General features: G+C 37.8%; 1 protein-coding gene across 2 annotated transcripts in view; it reads right to left on the bottom strand.

Annotated features, from left to right (window-relative positions):
• The window catches only part of SNAP23 (synaptosome associated protein 23), a 35127-nt gene that overhangs the window by 16929 nt on the left and 2221 nt on the right, over window positions 1–15977 (bottom strand). For both annotated transcript variants that reach the window (XM_076004281.1, XM_076004280.1), the window contains exons 2-5: window positions 2882–2984; window positions 2256–2297; window positions 1800–1848; window positions 942–1059 (exon numbers count right to left, since the gene is read on the bottom strand). In XM_076004281.1, the coding sequence (XP_075860396.1) occupies window positions 942–1059; window positions 1800–1848; window positions 2256–2297; window positions 2882–2938 (266 nt within the window). In that variant the 5' untranslated portion in view covers window positions 2939–2984. The remainder of the gene's footprint in view (window positions 1–941; window positions 1060–1799; window positions 1849–2255; window positions 2298–2881; window positions 2985–15977) is intronic.

Genomic DNA, 15977 nt, shown 5'->3' with positions numbered 1-15977 from the left:
ACCCTTCATTTCTTAGTCTACTAGAGATTCCAAATGTTCAGTTTTTGATTCTTCCTTTATGTTTTATATACAATAAGATTACCTAAAATAATTCTTTGATTTATACTTTCCTCTCTAATCTCACTGACAAAGTCTTACTGCACAGACCTAGATTATGTAAGGTTTTTAACTAGTCTCCTTGTGTGCAGTCATATACTCCATTCCAATCTACTGACTCCTTAGTTTGGCATTCAAGTTCCTCTACTATCACTACAGTTTATTTTCTACTTCTCATATACATGAATCATGCTGCTCAGTTAAGTCAATTTCTTCCTTAATCTTTAGTTTGAAACTTCCATGGGAAATGTCCTTACTGTTCATCCAAATCCTTCTAATCATTCAAAGCCCAACTCATGTCCTACCTCTTCTATATGATGTTCTCCAATCCAACCTTTTATCAGTTCTATATCCCTAGCCTTAGCTGGTATCACATGAACTAACACTAGATCATATATTTTTTTATTTTTTGCCATTCTTTCTCACATACATAACCACATGGTTTAAGTCTTATGAAGACACGGTTCAAGTCCTTTACTCTGTTGGCAATCCCTCATGTGTCTACCACAGAATATATATTTTGTTAATACTCCTTGTTTGAAAGAAAAAGATACTAACTCCATCCTGCTCTGGATCATTCAGATATATATTTCCCAACCTTTTCAACTGAAATTGGTACTTGATTCTAGGATTGGTTAAATTTAAGCCATGGTTTTCAGTGAACATGCCCCATTTTTATGAAAAGCTTGATCTGCCAGAAGGAGAAATAACTTAAGTTTATTTAACAAAGTTCCCCATTTAGGCCCAGTCATACTTCTGACCTTATTTGGGAAAAAAGAAGATGTGGGGCAGAGGTGCTCTCATTTACTGATTTCTTTTAAAAAGGTCTTTATTTATCAACTCACCTATTACATGGGCAAACACAAAGGCCACAGCACTTGTTGAGTTCTGTTAAAGTCTTCTCTGCCTCTCTCATGTCTTTATTTATTTGGTCCATGCCTTCTTCTATGCGATTTAGTTGTTCTAAGAATAAGTTGTGGAAGTTACATTTTGTGTTACATTCATAATGTCAACCAGAAAATGTTATTATGATGGAGTATCAAACTTTAACCTAAAATCTACCAATAACCCACCAGAGTGAATATATCAGTGTCAGAAGGTATTATAAGCTGTTCGACATGAAAACAATCTTTCACATACTCATCCTGAGGCACCTAGCCTCTTTTTGTAGAAAGATTTGTTCTAAGAAACTTGTACACTAGAACAAGTGAGGGTTATTTAGAGATCATCCTTACAATCAAGTTAAGTGTACTTTGACCAGACTAGATTCCCAGCATTTCTAATTTAATAGGCTCAAAACCTGAGGGCTGTCACAAAACTAATAAAAACTAGACCAAATTACTCAGGGTCAACTCAAATCAAACATTTCCAAGCTCATCTCAATCTAGACCTATTTTGGGATTTTACTCGATTTCTGAGGATGATGTAAGAATATCATATGTCTAATGTACACATGACTAATGCATATAATAAGCTATGCTGGCCTAACACATACTTGGTAAACACTTGGGCATCGTTGCCCCCTATCACTAATAGGCAGTGAACATGACATAATTCAAACCAGAAGAAAAAAGGAAACATATTACTCTTATCTTGCAAAGGAAATGTATTTCCAAAAGCTGAAATTTATATGTGGCTCATTTGATAGGGCTTTTGGAATCATTAAGTCAAATTAAGAGTTTCTGCCAATGACTTCAACTCACCCCCTTGTTCATCCAGCATAGTGATGGTCTTGATTCCTGCATCCTGAGACTAAAAGAAGGGAAAAAAGTCAATAGTACAATAAAAAAATCCAAAAACAACAGAAACAAAACCTACAAGAATTGACAAAGACCAAGACAGAATCATTTAGAAACAAGTTCTCAGAAGAACTACAGATAGAAATAATATTCTTAAACCAACACACTTTAACATATTAATCCCCCAAAATAATTAAGTCACAAACTCATGATGAATTAATCTTCCTTGTCATATGCCAATACTGTCCAAGGGAAAAATGGAAAAGGTCTATTAGTGCATCATTTGACAATTTCAGTAATTGTTCGTTTTAAATAACAAAGTGTATTGATACAGTACCCTCTAATACCAATTCCAGCTAGTGGAATTAGGATCTCTCTTATAAATTTCTTATTTAACTTAAGAATTAGACACTTTCTTACCTCAATGGCTAAACCCAGGATTCTCCTTGTACTTTCCAGAGACTAGAGAAAAATATAGAGTTTTAGCATTCCAAAATATGCAGGAAAAAAAAAAACAACTTACCGAAGGCCATATTCATGATGCTACTCTGTTTTAAAAAATTGCCAGCCCATCCCTCCCTTTAAAACAAAGAAAAGAAAGCTGACCACTATTTTTTAGTTATTTTCTTCCAGTAATTCCTTAAGAGAAATTTGGATAGTGGAGTTAATGGGAGTCACAAAAATTATATGGAGCCACAAAATTTAATGTAAGGTATTAATAGAAATCTAAGTATATTTATTACACAGATGTTAGGAAATCATTAAGTAAAAAAGTCCAGAATTCCTTAGATATAGAATATCTTTGTTGTTAACTATTAAGTAATGACTACCTAAAAAAAACAAAAACAAAAGACAAATTGTTTTCACTTATTTCGTTTTTTGGTGAGTTGGATAAAAAAGAGCTAGCAATGGCATTATGGGGCAAATGTGTTCTTTGATATAAAGGGACTAGGAAAAGGCCAAAATGGTCTCTAAGAATGCTCTTTCATCCCTCCAATGTGAAAACAGAAATAGAATTAATTACTTATTCTAAGTAAAACATTTACCTCATCAGTAATCTGGTGAGCCCTCGTCTGAATTTCTTCTGATGACAGATTATCCATGATGAATCGAAACTCTATCAGGCACAGAAATGGAAATGCAGATATCCTATAAGAATAAGGATACACAAAAGTTTGTGTGAGCAAAGAGTGTAGATTTATGGAATTTAGGTACTTGGCAGGAAAACAAAATAAAAGAGCTTATGTATGTATCTATCTATCTGACAAGTAAAGAATTATGACAGAGAGAGGCTAAATGAATGTTTAATGTTAGTTAGTTCCAAAGGTGACCTAAAACACAGGTTTTAGGACTCTTAGTGTAATACTCTCTTTCCAATAGGACAGTGATATCTATACTTTGAGAAGCAAGGCATTACTGGAAGACAAGCTTTAAAAGGCTGTAAAATGAATTCCTGATTGTACAATGTTCTTCATAAGTCTGAATACGGAAAAGCAACAAGGTGAAGAAAAGTCCAAGTTAGTATCCGTAGCAAAATTCAAAGTCATGTGCTTAACAAACACAAGAGACATTTATCAGATATGCCAGTTGTCCAGGCTAATGGGAGAAAATGAAATACTTTCAATTTTTTTTTTTTTTTTTTTTTTTTTTGAGACAGAGTCTCGCTTTGTTGCCCAGGCTAGAGTGAGTGCCATGGCGTCAGCCTAGCTCACAGCAACCTCAAACTCCTGGGCTCAAGCAATCCTCCTGCCTCAGCCTCCCGGGTAGCTGGGACTACAGGCATGCGCCACCATGCCCAGCTAATTTTTTGTATATATATTTTAGTTGGTCAATTAATTTATTTCTATTTTTGGTAGAGACGGGGTCTCGCTCTTGCTCAGGCTGGTTTCGAACTCCTGACCTTGAGCAATCCGCCCGCCTCGGCCTCCCAAAGTGCTAGGATTACAGGCGTGAGCCACCGCGCCCGGCCGACTTTCATTTTTAATAAGAAAAGGGTAATGCTGGTACAAAGAGCTCAGTAAAGAACTAAGATTTTTGGCCGGGCGCGGTGGCTCACGCCTGTAATCCTAGCACTTTGGGAGGCCGAGGCGGGCGGATTGCTCAAGGTCAGGAGTTCGAAACCAGCCTGAGCGAGACCCCGTCTCTACCAAAAATAGAAATAAATTAATTGACCAACTAAAAATATATATAGAAAAAATTAGCCGGGCATGGTGGCGCATGCCTGTAGTCCCAGCTACTCGGGAGGCTGAGGCAGTAGGATCGCTGAGCCCAGGAGATTGAGGTTGCTGTGAGCCAGGCTGACGCCACGGCACTCACTCTAGCCTGGGCAACAAAGTGAGACTCTGTCTCAAAAAAAAAAAAAAAAAAAAAAAAAAAAGAACTAAGATTTTTATTATGAGTCTTGTGAGTCTATTATGAGTCTTTATTACTTGTGTTGTTTGTTAGTTAAGTCCCTAAGAAACTGAACAATTATTTTCCTATACATAGCAACTCAGAAAAAGAAGACCTCATAGACATCCAAGCTAAAACATAAACATTTAGTGGGGTGTTATTCAGTACCACTATTCCTCTTTGAGAAGTCATGTGGAGTAATAAACACAGTTTGACAAATCTACGTTTTGTTACATTTGCATTACATTTTTGAAAAGTCATTTATCAAAGCTCTTTGTCAACGACAGATAAAGTCTGGAGTTACCCCAGGGATCTGGCAATGGCTAGAGACATTTTTTTTTTTTTTTGAGATAGAGTCTTGCTTTGTTGCCCCGGATACAGTGCAGTGGCATCATGATAGCTCACTGCAACCTCAAACTCCTGGTCTCAAGCAATTCTCCCGCCTCAGCCTTTGAATAGCTAAGACTATAGGCCCATGCCACCACACCTGGCTAATTTTTCTATTTTTAGTGGAGATGGGGTCTCGCTCTTGCTCAGCCTGGTCTTGAACTCCTGACCTCAAGCAATCCTCCTAGCTTGGCCTCCTTAGTTCTAGAATTACAGATGTGAGTCACACTGGGCCTAGAAATATTTTTGATTGTCACAACTTGGGGGTCTGTGTATGGTTACTGCACCTAGTGGATAATAGGCCAGGGAAGCTGCTAAACATCCTATAATGCTCCTCAGGAAAACCCTCCCACAAAGAATAATCTGACCCAAGAAGTCAAAGTGTTGAGGTGGTAAACCCTGCCATGAAGTATACTCACTGATAAGCAGGGAACCTAATTATCTGTGAATATACTAAACTCTTAGAGAGCAGGATTTTGTTTAATCTCGGTATCTCTAACACATAATAGGATGTGACAATAGGTACCCTGAAAATGTCTGTTGAATGAATAAATAAATAGAAAAACAGAGTGTAAAATCAAAGGGTTTAATTGGCTCTTAGAAACAAAGCTATAGGTAACAGTAGTACAAAGCCTACAAATAACTATCAGAAACCACAAACCCAAAACCACCATTGCACTATATAATCTGTAACAACCTGCTGGTCACATACAAATAAGTCTTTTCAGTCTCTTTTAGTAGAATCACTACTAACCATCACTTTCAGTAAAATCATCTTTGTTAATACTAAAAGTGACTATATACATTCCCAGTACAGGAAGGCATTGCAATTAGAGTCCTGTTATAATTCTATATGTCATAGATAACTGTTTTAAAGTTTAAGATTTTGAGGCCAGGTGTGGTGGCTCATGCCTGTAATTCTAGCACTATGGGAGGTCGAGGCAGGAGGACTGCCTGAAGCCAGGAGTTTGAGAATAGCCTGGGCAACATAGTGAGACCCCCATCTCTACAAAAAATTAAAAAATTAGCCAGGCATGGTGGCATAAACCTGTAGTCCTTGCTACTCGGGAGGCTGAGGCAGGAGGATTGCTTGAGGCCAGGAGTTCAAGGTTGCAGTGAACTATGATAATGCCTCTGTACTCCAGCCTCAGTAACAGGCTGGAGTTTTTTCTAAAAACAAAAAAAAAACTCTGTGATCCTAGCACTCTGGGAGGCCAAGGCAGGTGGATGGTTTGTGCTCTGGAGTTCGAGACCAGCCTGAGCAAGAGTGAGATCCCATCTCTACCAAAAATAGAAAGAAATTAGCTGGACAACTAAAAATATATAGAAAAAATTAGCCAGGCATGGTGGAGCATGCCTGTAGTCCCAGCTTCTTGGGAGGCTGAGGCAGGAGGGTTGCTTGAGCCCAGGAGTTTGAGGTTGCTGTGAGCTAGGCTGACGCTATGACATTCTAGCCCGGGCAACAGTGTGAGACTGTCTCAAAAAAAAAAAAAAAGGAAAAAAAGAACAAAAGGTTCATATTCTAAGGTATAATCAGGATATAAAGGACTCTCTTGAATTAACAACTGTTCATTCATTAGATATAAGCATAAATGGAGCTATGTGCTATTAATTTGCTAATTGCTTGTGAGCCTTTAGCTTTATCATACATATGTCCATATTAGTGGTCCTCTTTTGTCAATCTTTCATATTTACAACCATGCAAAGAAAATGAAGTTATTTTTTCACACCCTCTCACCTCTGGATTTTCGTACACCTTTCTGTAATACCTCCACCTGCCTGCACATGTAACCTCATGTTTCTCCATCACTTTCTAGAGTCCCAGGCGAGATCTCTCTCCAAAGCCTGCCTTTCCCACGCAGTAGGCTCCAAGGTTATCTACCCCTCTCATGTATAACTCTTCAATGAGCAAGAAAAGAAGGCAGTGATAAGAAAAATAATACACGGTAATCAATCAGTGCTTGGAAAAGGCACCCCTAGTCAAGTTTTCAGTACCCTGTGGGTAGAGAGACATTTTGGGGTAAGGAAGCCCACATATTTCAAATTATATAATTTTGTAATTCTATCCCTAGAGGTATTCTTACCAATTACAGATCAATATTTGCTATCTTCCTAGTAAAAACAAGCAAAATTCTAAAGAGTTCAGAGAGACTTGAATGCACATCTGACCTCCGTCGAAACTGCAGATTCCAGGCATCCTGCCTTTTATTTATTTATTTATTTATTTATTTTCATCCTGCCTTTTAAATATTAAAAAAAAGCAAATGTAGCTGGGAGATAGTTGAGAAGAATCACTTCTGACATGGTAATGAGGTCATTTAGAAGGATACACCCTTTCCGTGAACTCAAAGTTCTGCCTAATATTTTGTTTTTGTTTTTTTTACTCCCCTGAGCAGATGACACATAAGACACAACTGCCTACAATTTCTCTATCTGGATTCTTGAGGGAGTTGAGCATATGATGATAGTACAGTCATCCCTTGGTATCTGTGGGAAATTGGCTCTAGGACTGCCCCTGGATACCAAAATCTGCACATACTCAAAACTCTATTTTCAATCCACGTTTGGCTGTGGATGCAGAACCGCCGGTATAGAGAGCCCACTGGATTGAAAATTCTGTCTGTAACTGGACCCACCCAGTTCAAACCCATATTATTTACTGGCCAACTATATACAGAAGTAAGAAAGACAAAGTAGAACTGCAAGGGGAAAGACAAAGAGAGACAGGGAATAATGCTCCTCAAGTTCTTACTGGCCTTTGCAAATCTGCCTGGAAGTGTCAGAGAGAGTGTAACCTAGAATTACATGCCTTTACTCATATTTTTTATTATCTGCAGAAGTTTTTTTATCATGGAATCAGGAAAAGTTTACCAAGAATGCTGGGGAAGAGAGAACTGGTAGAAGTGGGATAAAAAATATCACTTGAGGCCGGGCGTGGTGGCTCACGCCTGTAATCCTAGCACTCTGGGAGGCCAAGGTGGGAGGAGGATCACTCAAGGTCAGGAGTTCGAAACCAGCCTGAGCAAGAGCAAGACCCCATCTCTACTATAAAAAATAGAAAGAAATTAATTGGCCAACTAAAAATATATAGAGAAAATATTAGCCTGGCATGGTGGTGCATGCCTGTAGCCTCAGCTACTTGGGAGGCTGAGGCAAGAGGATCGCTTGAGCTCAGGAGTTGGAGGTTGCTGTGAGCTAGGCTGATGCCATGGCACTCTAGCCAGGGCAACAAAGTGAGATTCCGTCTCAAAAAAAACAAAAAACAAACAAACAAAAAAACCCCAAAACAACAAAACATCACTTGACATAAAGATACCATTTATTTTTCTTAGATTTAATCTAATAGAATAAATATCTATTATTTTTCCAGTGCTCCTGGGAACTTAATCTATGCTAATTGTGTGACTTGTTGAGAGGAAAATGCAAGATTTCTCTGAGTGCTTTTACATCCTATCTCTTTTTTGTTTTGTTTTGTTTTTTGAGCCTGAGTAGCTGGGACTACAGGCATGCATGCCAGGCTAAATTTTTCTATATATATTAGTTGGCCAATTAATTTCTTTCTATTTATAGTCTACTATAAATGGGGTCTCACTCTTGCTCAGGCTGGTTTCAAACTCCTGACCTTGAGCAATCCACCCACCTTGGCCTCCCAGAGTGCTAGGATGACAGGCATGAGCCACCGCGCCAGGCCTACATCCTATCTCTCTTACTATGTTCACTTGGGCTTACTAGACGACTCTAATTTAACTTTCTTAACTTCTTTTCTATTTTAACCTGGGCAAGGGAAGAATGTTCATTGAGTACATATTATTCATACACTCTATTAAGTATTTACATACATAATTTTCTCAATTATACCATTTTATATTAATAGATGGGGAAACTAAGGCTCAGTTTAAATAAGTTTGCTTAAAATGACTGAGTCAGTGAAGAGTAGATTTATTATTCCAGGTTTTGGTTTTTTTTTTGAGACAGAGTCTCGCTTTGTTGCCCAGGCTAGAGTGAGTGCCGTGGCGTCAGCCTAGCTCACAGCAACCTCAAATTAACTCCTGGGCTCAAGCAATCCTCCTGCCTCAGCCTCCCGAGTAGCTGGGACTACAGGCGTGCGCCACCATGCCCGGCTAATTTTTTCTATATATATTAGTTGGCCAATTAATTTGTTTCTATTTAGAGTAGAGACAGGGTCTCGCTCTTGCTCAGGCTGGTTCTGAACTCCTGACCTCGAGCAATCCGCCCGCCTCGGCCTCCCAGAGTGCTAGGATTACAGGCGTGAGCCACCGCGCCCCGGCCTATTATTCCAGTTTTGATCTACTTTCAAACATAGTTCATGGTCTAGTAAATGGTCTTACTGTAGACTATACTCCCTTAACAAATAAGAGATAATACGAGAGCTGCTGAATATTAGAAAACAGGTTAAGCAAAGCCAATGATGGCTCATGTCAAAATTTCAGATGCCTTCCATAATAAGTCCATGAAAACTTATCAATTCCACAAACTCATATAGGACAGTTAAATTAGAGGAAGAAATATGAAGACAAGGGTAATCAGGTTTTCAGCAGCCTTCCAGTATTTTAGAACTTGAAAATATCTACATTAATTTGAAAAATGAAAATAAGATCATTGGAAAGAAATACACAGAACAAAGGCCTTGTAACTTAAATAAGGCCTTGGAAGATCCATACAGCTTCACTCATAAAACTGTATGGTACATGGGAAGTAACAGAAGAAAGACCACTTTATTTTTTTATTTTATTTTATTTTTTTTGAGACAGAGTCTCACTCTGTTGCCTGGGCTGGAGTGCTGTGGCATTAGCCTAGCTCACAGCAACCCCAAACTCCTGGAGGCTCAAGCGATCCTCCTGCCTCAGCCTCCCAAGTAGCTAGGGCTACAGGCATGCGCCACCATGTCTGGCTAATTTTTTCTATATATTTTTAGTTGTCCAGCTAATTTCTTTCTATTTTTAGTAGAGATGGGTCTCACTCTTGCTCAGGCTGGTTTTGAACTCCTGACCTTGAGCGATCCTCCCACCTTGGCCTCCCAGAGTGCTAGGATTATAGGCGTGAGCCACTGTGCCCAGCCACAAAGAGCACTTTAAATCACTATCGTTTCCACAGGGTCCTGGTAAGAATGATTTAAAAAAAAATTATTTTATACTGAAAAACAGGATTTTGCAGTTAAAATACTCTAGCTAGTTTCCTGCTTTAGTCCTTCTCTTAAAATTAATCACAATGGCTGGGCATGGTGGCTCACACCTATAATTGTAACACTTTAAGAGGCCAAGGAAAGAGGATCCCTTGAGGCCAGGAGTTCAAAACCAGCCTGAGCAACATAACAAGACCTTGTCTCTACAAAAAATTTAAAAATAAACTGGGTGTGGCGATGCACACCTATAGTCCCAGCTATTCGGGAGGCTGAGGCAGGAGAATGCCTTGAGCCCAGGAGTTTGAGCTATGATCATGCCACTGTACTCCAGCCTGGGCAATAGAGTGAGACCCTGTCTAAAAAAAAAAAAAAAAAAAAAAAATCACAATGAAGATGCTGTATGAGTTACACTCACAGGGTTTATTTCCATACTCTTATTTTTAACTTTTTTTTTCACTGTGGACTTTGTACTGTTGGAATTATTGCCCATTAAATGATCATTAGCTAACAGTCACTAAATTTACAAATTAAGAAAATTATATATAGAATACTACAAAAACACAGTAAGAAGACTGAAGTTTGCCCATTTCTGCTCAGGAAGTCCCTTCACTCCCAAGCCTCGTTTTGTCCCTTTGGCTCCAAAATTTACTACTGTTTCTCCTCTTTTTGACCTTTCTTTTGTTTCCCAGTACAATATTTCTATACTCTTAACACAGTTTGATAAAGTATGGCATTCTCTTCAGTATATTGTGATTAGATTTTCATGGTAACCAATGCATCTGCAACAAGTGGAACTTCTGTTTATAGCAAGGTAGTACAGTGGGAGTTCCAGCATTCAAATTCTGGCCTCAACATGTTTGTTGTATGACCTTGAGCAAGTTACCTAAACCAACTGAAACTCAGTTTCTGTGCTTATAAAATAGTGATAAACATTCTTTTTCATGTTTTTGGGTGAGGATCCACAAAAAGTGCTTAGCATGGTGCCTGGCACACGGCTGATGCTCAATGTTAACCATTATTTTAATATAAATAGTAGGCAATACAAAAATAAAGTAACAGTGTTAAATATGAGTGTCAGTGATGTAAATGCAGTTGAAAATAACAGCTACTAAATATTAATTGTTCCATCTTCAAGGCTAAATTTGAATATTAATATTGATGATACTGTATAGGCTATATACATCTGAACTATTTTCATGCCAGTCATGAGTCTGCACACATCGAGAGATATCAAACAGGTTTACATTAAACCAAGTTTCCTATTCATAGGTGTATCTCTGTAGACAAAAATATGTAGCTTTGCATGCCTAAAAAAAATTTCCTTAAACAGTTCTTTTTCTTCTGACTAAAATCAAAGAACAAAGTGACACCACAAAAAGGGGATTAGATTGTGAAGGTTGTTATATAAGGAGAACAAAGTAAAATTTAAAAAAAAGTCAAATATGTGCTATAATTACCCAAGAGAAAAAAATTATAGGTAGACAAAAGTCTAAAATAGTGCTATTGGCTAAGGTAGTATTAGAAAAAAATTAAGAATGATTTTTCTTCTTCTTTTCCCAGTTTTCCAAATAGTTTACAATGCAGTTATTTTTAAATTTCATACATTTATTTTCATCATAAAATGTTAGTTTATAACAACCAAGAAAACAGACTTATAAGATTATAGAAAACAAAGGAATAAATTCTAGACCCTGATTCATAAACATAATATAATTTCTTATCTTCTCTTGAGAAAAGTCTTTCAGTTGGCACATTTGTTTGTCAGAACATACCTATCCATTAACAGATGGTCATCCACTTCAAACCATAAAAGTAAAGAAATAATACAGTAGAACATTTGTCTTAAACATTGCTAACAGAGGTTTAGAGGACAAGCCCCTGCTAAAGTTTGGCTGGGAAACATTTCACAGTAGGTAGCAGGAATGGGTTTTAATGGGGTCTGAACAAGTTCTTAGTACTTTCATGGCAAAATATTAAGAAGTGGATAAAAGAGGAGGGTTCCATAAAGAAAACAGAGAACTTAGCTGGGGTAGAGAATCTGTAACAGTTCCAACCTGGAGTACAATCTCCTGTCATTGCCCCTCACCACCAGAATATCCTCTTTCTCTAACTTTCCTACCAATAATCAGTATCCTCCAGGATCCAAAAAAAGCATGAAATTAGAAGCTATTTAACTGACAGTCTATAAGATTTGCTTTAAAATAATTCAGAGGTGGGAAAGCAGGTAGGAATATAGAGGAAACAAGATTGGCTATGACTGTTGAAGCTGAGTGAATGAATACATGGAAATCACTATGCTTTCCCAATTTTTTATTACAAAAAAATTCAAGCATATATAAAAGTTTTTAAAAAATGGCAGCTGACTTTTTAATAGACTTTGTTCAGCGTTCTGAAAGAGTTTAGATAGTGGGGAGTGGATCGAGAGGAATTACAGTAACAACTATAATAGTTAATACTTATAAAGCACTATATATGACAGGCACCATTCTAAGAAATACAAAAAATATACAATATATACATACATACACATGCTCATTTAATCCTTACAACATACTGTATTTATATTTCACAATTTATAGATACAGAAACTGAGGAACACCGAGGTTAAACAACTTTTTTACAAGGTCACACAGTAGTAGTGCGAGGACTGAAGCCAGGCAGACTGCTGCAGAGTATGTGCCTTCTATTACTATCACACATAGTGAAAGGCGGAAAGTAGAGAGCAACATCACATTAATGAAAGTCATTCAAATCTGCAGCTGCTTTATCCAAAGAAAAGTGCATAGATGAAGTTCCCGGCTTCTACTTTTCAAGTAGCAAGTCTAACTCCAGGCTTAGAGTAAATTTTAATTTTAAAGCAGTGGTTCACAACCTTGGCTGTACATTATAATCACCTGGTGAGCCTTTAAAAATCTAGAGACCAATGCTGCATCCCGGATTAATTAAATTAGCATCTCCAGAGGGTGGGACCCCCAGCCATTAGTCTTTTTTAAAGCTCCTTAGGAGATTCCAATGTACAGTTAAGCCAAAGTTGAAAATTACTGTGTTATATATAAGGGTTTGGGTTTTTTTGTTTGTTTGTTTCTAAGAGATAGGGTCTTGCCTTGTCACCCAGGCTGTAGTACAGTGGCATGATTAGAGCTCACTCACTGCAGGCTTGAACTCCTGGGCTCAAGTGACCCTCCATCCTCAGTCTCCCAAGTAACAGGAACTACAGGTGTGCACCACGGCACCTGGCTGGTTTCTCTTTAGGAATATATTTTTTGCTCCTACATTCCATTTCTAATATGAAAAGTTAAAAATATTCACATATTCAAAAACTATGGGTATATGCAAACTGTTCACTCATCCCATGGGTTTTTGAGCATTCCAAAATACGCTAGTTTAAGCCAAAAAGACATTAAGCTATGATTAGGAAATTTAATTCTTCCGGAAGGCATTTAGGCAAGAGTCTTATTTATGTTAAGGATAGCTTCCTCCTTTTATTTCTTCTCTCAAGTTTCTTTTCTACCTCCTTCTAAGTGAACAACTTTAACCATTCTTATATAAGGGTTCCCAAACTATGCAAATATAATAGGTATACCACAGAATCCTATCTATTAAACAGCCTGGTTTCAAAGTACACTGAAGCATATGATTCAAGATAGAAGTCACATTAATGAGTGGGAAAGTACCACTAAAAATCAGGAACCAAAAAGAAAACCAAAATTACATTTCGGTTCTACAGAGGCACCTATTATAACTTAACTGCTTGATGTCCAACACCTGGTCTTCAAGTCCCTGTCCACTTTGGAACTTCTACAATTCCACTCTAAGTGACTCAGGAGTAATCCTGGGGAGGCAGATATAGGTTTGATCATAATCCATTATATTAACCCTTCCTATAAGAATGGCTGTGGGAACAGAAAGGGGAAACTCCATAAGAAAGATAAGAAAGAGGCTAAAGAGCCAGAAGCTGGCAATCTATCCAGGATAGAGAGACAAACAATCTGGCAGACATAAGTATAGTATTTGCCAGGGAGATACCAAGTGTGTAGTGGGGATAACTGGCAAGGATCGACCCTGCCTGAATGAAATCTTCACCCAAACCATCCAAGTATTTTGGCTCTGATTCCAAGATCATTTAGATGCTTTCAGCTTAACTTCTCAAATATTCTGATACCAGGAGTCAGCAGCCATATATAGAGAACATAAGCACTCAGGTCCCTGGAAAAGAATATCCCCCACAGAACATTAAAAGAGTGGTATTCTTGTTTATACAAAGAGCAATATACTATAGTGGCTAAGTGCTCAATATTTGGAGGCATAATGATTTCAAATCCCAACTACCATTTATTTAATTTTTCTGTGCTTCAGTGTCCTCATTAACTGAGAACAATAATACTTACTTCAAGTGTTGTTATATGGATTGAGTTAACTTATGCATATTTAGAATAGTGCCTGGCACATAGTGCTCAATAAAGCTATAATTTTTCTTAATAATTATTAAACATCTCTCATGGTTTTGATTTGTGTGAGTCAAAATCCAAGTATGACCAACTCCAAAAAAATTTTTTGATTTCAAATTACCAAAGAAATGCCACAATGTAAGGCCTCAGTGGTCAGACAAGAACATAACAAGTGTGTAATATAGACAGGCAGCGTTGCTTTAAAAGGCAGAGCCAGGTGGGTTGGTTCATCCCTGTAATTCCAGCAACTGGGGAGGCTGAGATGAGAGCATCACTTGAGCCCAGAAGTTCAAGGCTGCAGTGAGCTATGATTGTGCCACTGAACTCCAGCCTGAGTGACAGAAGCTAGACCGTCTCTTAAAATTTTTTTTTTTAATTTTACAAAAAAGGGAGACACAATGTTTGCCAGACAGATTGTGAAAGGCTTTGAATACTATATCAAGAAATATAAATTTATTTTATGCTTTTAGAGACAGTGCCTCACTATGTTGCCTGGACTAGTTTTGAACTTCTGGGCTCAAGGGATCCTCTTGTCTCAGCCTCTTGAGTGTCTAGGACTACAGGTGTGTGCCACTGCACCTGGCTTGATTTTTATATTATTTTAATTTATATTAAATTAATTCATATTTATTTTATAAGCATTAAAAGGCCATCTAAGGCCGGGCGAGGTGGCTCACGCCTGTAATCCTAGCACTCTGGGAGGCCGAGGCGGGCGGATTGCTCGAGGTCAGGAGTTCGAAACCAGCCTGAGCAAGAGCGAGACCCCCGTCTCTACTATAAATAGAAAGAAATTAATTGGCCAACTAATATATAGAGAAAAATTTAGCTAGGCATGGTGGCACATGCCTGTAGTCTCAGCTACTCAGGAGGCTGAGGCAACAGGATTGCTTGAGCCCAGGGGTTCGAGGTTGCTGTGAGCCAGGCTGACGCCACGGCACTCACTCTAGCCTGGGCAACAAAGTGAGACTCTGTCTCAAAAAAAATATAAAAAAAAAAAAAATAAATAAAAGGCCATCTAAAGTAATTTCAATTGTCAAATCACTGTCAAAATTAATTTAAAACAAACTTTAAATCTAAGTTATAGAACTCACAGAAATCAATATGAGGTAATTCCAGAAAAATATAGTGATTAGTGATTTAAATATTTTAGTTGCAATACAATCTAAATTGAAACCAAAACCAAAATGTCAGTGAATTTAAATGAGTGCAAATGGAGCCCTTTTAGTCCCAATATTGAAAAAGGCACACTACATGCTGTTTCCTGGCTCCATAATCCATTTCCTCCAATTGTTAGAGCACTGACTAGATCCATCTGTTTCAAGTCCCTACCCACCACAACAAAGAAAAGAGCTGTCCCAGTCACCTGTTCCTCTTTCAACCTATAAATCTGGAAACAAAATTTAATACTAGAATTAAAAGTTCAGCACCCTTGAATGCAAGCAACATTATGTATAAATGCTAACACATACATAATGCAGAGTACAAATAGCCCCAGAATAGAAGTCCAGAATGTTTGAGATATAGGAATCAAAAAAGGGGAAAAAAGCCTTAATTCAGAAAAAAAAAAAAAAAAAGAGAGACACGACTGATTTCACAAAAATACCAAAGAGCAAACATCCTCTTTTTTTCTCTTTGCTATTCTAATCTATTTTCATCTGGTGCAACCAGATAAGTTTGCTAGAATTGTGTCACAGTAATGAATCCATCAAAGGGCTCACAAAGTTTTCAAGCCTGTTGGCCTTAGTCCTATCTTCTTATTTTAAAAGTAAGTAG

Source organism: Microcebus murinus, chromosome 6 (genome assembly GCF_040939455.1).
Source record: "Microcebus murinus isolate Inina chromosome 6, M.murinus_Inina_mat1.0, whole genome shotgun sequence".
Lineage (NCBI taxonomy): Eukaryota > Metazoa > Chordata > Mammalia > Primates > Cheirogaleidae > Microcebus > Microcebus murinus.
The sequence above is the reverse complement of the archived record's forward strand: the minus strand, read 5'-3'. Positions and strand labels throughout refer to the sequence as shown.